This window comes from Juglans microcarpa x Juglans regia, chromosome 5D (assembly GCF_004785595.1).
Source record: "Juglans microcarpa x Juglans regia isolate MS1-56 chromosome 5D, Jm3101_v1.0, whole genome shotgun sequence".
NCBI lineage: Eukaryota > Viridiplantae > Streptophyta > Magnoliopsida > Fagales > Juglandaceae > Juglans > Juglans microcarpa x Juglans regia.
Window position 1 is genome coordinate 15,481,012 of NC_054602.1, and position 2,461 is coordinate 15,483,472.

The following is a 2,461-nucleotide window of genomic DNA, read 5'->3' on the forward strand; positions in this document are numbered from 1 at the left end:
CGAAGATGAACACACGCAGCCTACAGAATTAATTAAAACGATGTAATTGGTTGTTGCAAATGATATTGAATATTTGCAGCGATTTCTACAATATTTGCGATGGATATGGCTTACTGTATTAGTGCTTTTCCAACAAACTGATGAGGGAACCGGATTAAGATATTTTGGCGATTTGTGGTTCTATTACGGCAATTCAGAAACGTCGAAGGGACCAAGTTAGCTTTAGAGCAAACCACTTTTGAGCAAGTAGTAACAGAAGAACAATCATGCAAAGACAAATGTTATTTTTTGCATGTAACTCTAAAATTAAGTCAGCCATAAAACATTATTATTTAAAACTCTTTCATTTGTTTTAACAGTTCATGAAAGAGTACTCCATGGACTGGAAACTGCTTAAAGGCTCAGTGACCGGCCGGAGGAATGCTTTGTTCATTTTTGAAGAAATTGGAAGGATCAATGCTCTTCTTCGCACGCATCAACCTGTCCAAATTGCCCTTGAAATACTTACATCCATATACTCGTGCACTCTTAATAAGGATTGTACGATTATGACTTGAACTGGCAATACCGATATCAAGATCTCTATAGTTGAGAAAAGCCTCTCTTGGGGACTTTGATACGTATGGTCTCATCACCTTGTATAGGGTTCTTGCCAAATTACGATAATGGTTCGTAGCCTCTGTACCTTCTTCCACCCATTGCACATAGTACTCTATCTTGAATATGTTTCCAGCCCTGTGCGGGAATGGAGTCTCTGATTCCGAAATCTCACTCATTCTTCCTCCATAAGGATGCCATTCCATCCATCCATTTCGCCCTATTTTAATAAACATCTTCCATAGGGATTTTAAACCAGTCTTTGGAATTGGTTCTTTCACATAATCAGACTTGCTTATGAAGGAGGAGGCATTTACCTTGGATGGCCTAACTAGTAAAGAATCTGTGGGAGTTCCGATGGGGAAAAGTGCCCAGAAAAGAGTGGACTCAATCCATGTCATTTCATTGCAATCATCTTGATGCAATCTTAGTTCGGGAAACCTGACATTCATCAAAGGGAGAAGGCTTTTAGATTTTCCCAGAAAGTGTCCAATGAAATGAACTTGCATCGTCTTCTTGCCTTCCTGACTTCCATCCACTGCTTGTAGAAATGCCCTTATGAAGAGGTCTTTTGGTAGATTATGTGCAACCTCTTGCCAACGATAAACAACATCTGTTGCATTCTGTTCCAATGTCCTTATAACGTGAAACACTGTCACCATGGATGGAACTCGTACCAACTTTATCGTCCAGGAAATAATGACTCCAAAGCTTGCTCCACCACCTCCTCTAATGGCCCAAAACACGTCCTCTCCCATGGATTTTCTATCAAGGATCGATCCATTGACATTGACTATTTGCGCATCGATTATATTATCTACAGAGAGGCCATACTTTCGCATCAAGTTTCCATATCCACCTCCAGAAAAGTGTCCACCCGTGCCTACGGTCGGACAGACCCCAGCAGGGAAAGCATGGACTTTGCTTTTCTCAGCGATTTTGTAATAGAGCTCACCAAGAGTAGCGCCAGCCTGAACCAATGCAGTCTCGGATGCTATATCAATGTGTAGAGCTCGAAAGTTTAACATGTCAAGGACTAGAAATGGATTATTTGATACATATGAAAGACCCTCACTGTCATGGCCACCACTTCGAATCCTGATTTCCAAGCCATAACGATGTGCACAAATAACGGTTGCTTGGATGTGAGAAATGTGTTTGGCAGTTATAATAGCGAGCGGTTTTGGGGTCGTAGATGTCAGAAACCTGGGGTTTTTTATGTAGGAGTTCAAAACTGACAGAAAAGAGGCATTGTTGGGGGTGTAGATGGCCTGAGAGACTTGGTGGAATGGTGAAGAATTATTTGAGAGGCATCGGAAAAACATGTGGAGATTAACTTGCTTTGAATTCGCACATGAAATTGAGAACAAAATGGTTGCAAGAATGATTGGGATTGAAGGTGGCCGATGGCATGAGGTCTTCATTCTGCTAAATAATTCTTTGTTTTGAGCTCCTATGTCCGTATGTTGCTCTATTATAAGATCAATATGAGAGTAGTGATCGTGTCTAGGATCAATGCTATACTTATAAACTTTCAATAAATGTCATTTCATTGCAAGTCAATTGAACAATTAATGGATCTATTATGAAATCAAATCCCAATAGATCTTCTTTCTCAACTGTTTGCATGGTTTTTATCTGTTTTTTGAAAATGACAATGATACCTCGTTGGTAACCATAATTACTGACTTTTTGCGACCACTTCAAAAAATGGTCATGTGGAGATTGTAGGACATTTTGCATCGACGTTTTGTTGGTGCAGAGGCAAGATTTTTTGTAGTGTCAATCAAAATAAATCTGGAAACTATATATTTGTAATGTCTGTGTATAACTATGTGTACATGCTATATTACATGAGATCTTG

At 39.6% G+C, this 2,461-nt stretch overlaps 1 protein-coding gene across 1 annotated transcript; it reads right to left on the reverse strand.

Annotated features, from left to right (window-relative positions):
• Window positions 1-344: 344 nt before the first annotated feature.
• Window positions 345-2,165, reverse strand: LOC121264317 (berberine bridge enzyme-like 7). The gene has a single exon (XM_041167443.1). The coding sequence runs from the start codon at window positions 2,019-2,021 to the stop codon at window positions 402-404; it is 1,620 nt and encodes a 539-aa protein (XP_041023377.1). The 5' UTR covers window positions 2,022-2,165; the 3' UTR covers window positions 345-401.
• Window positions 2,166-2,461: the final 296 nt, after the last annotated feature.

Coding starts and splice junctions, on each gene's coding strand:
- LOC121264317 (XM_041167443.1), bottom strand. CDS start 2,021: ATGAAGACCTCATGCCATCGGCCACCTTCAATCCCAATCATTCTTGCA.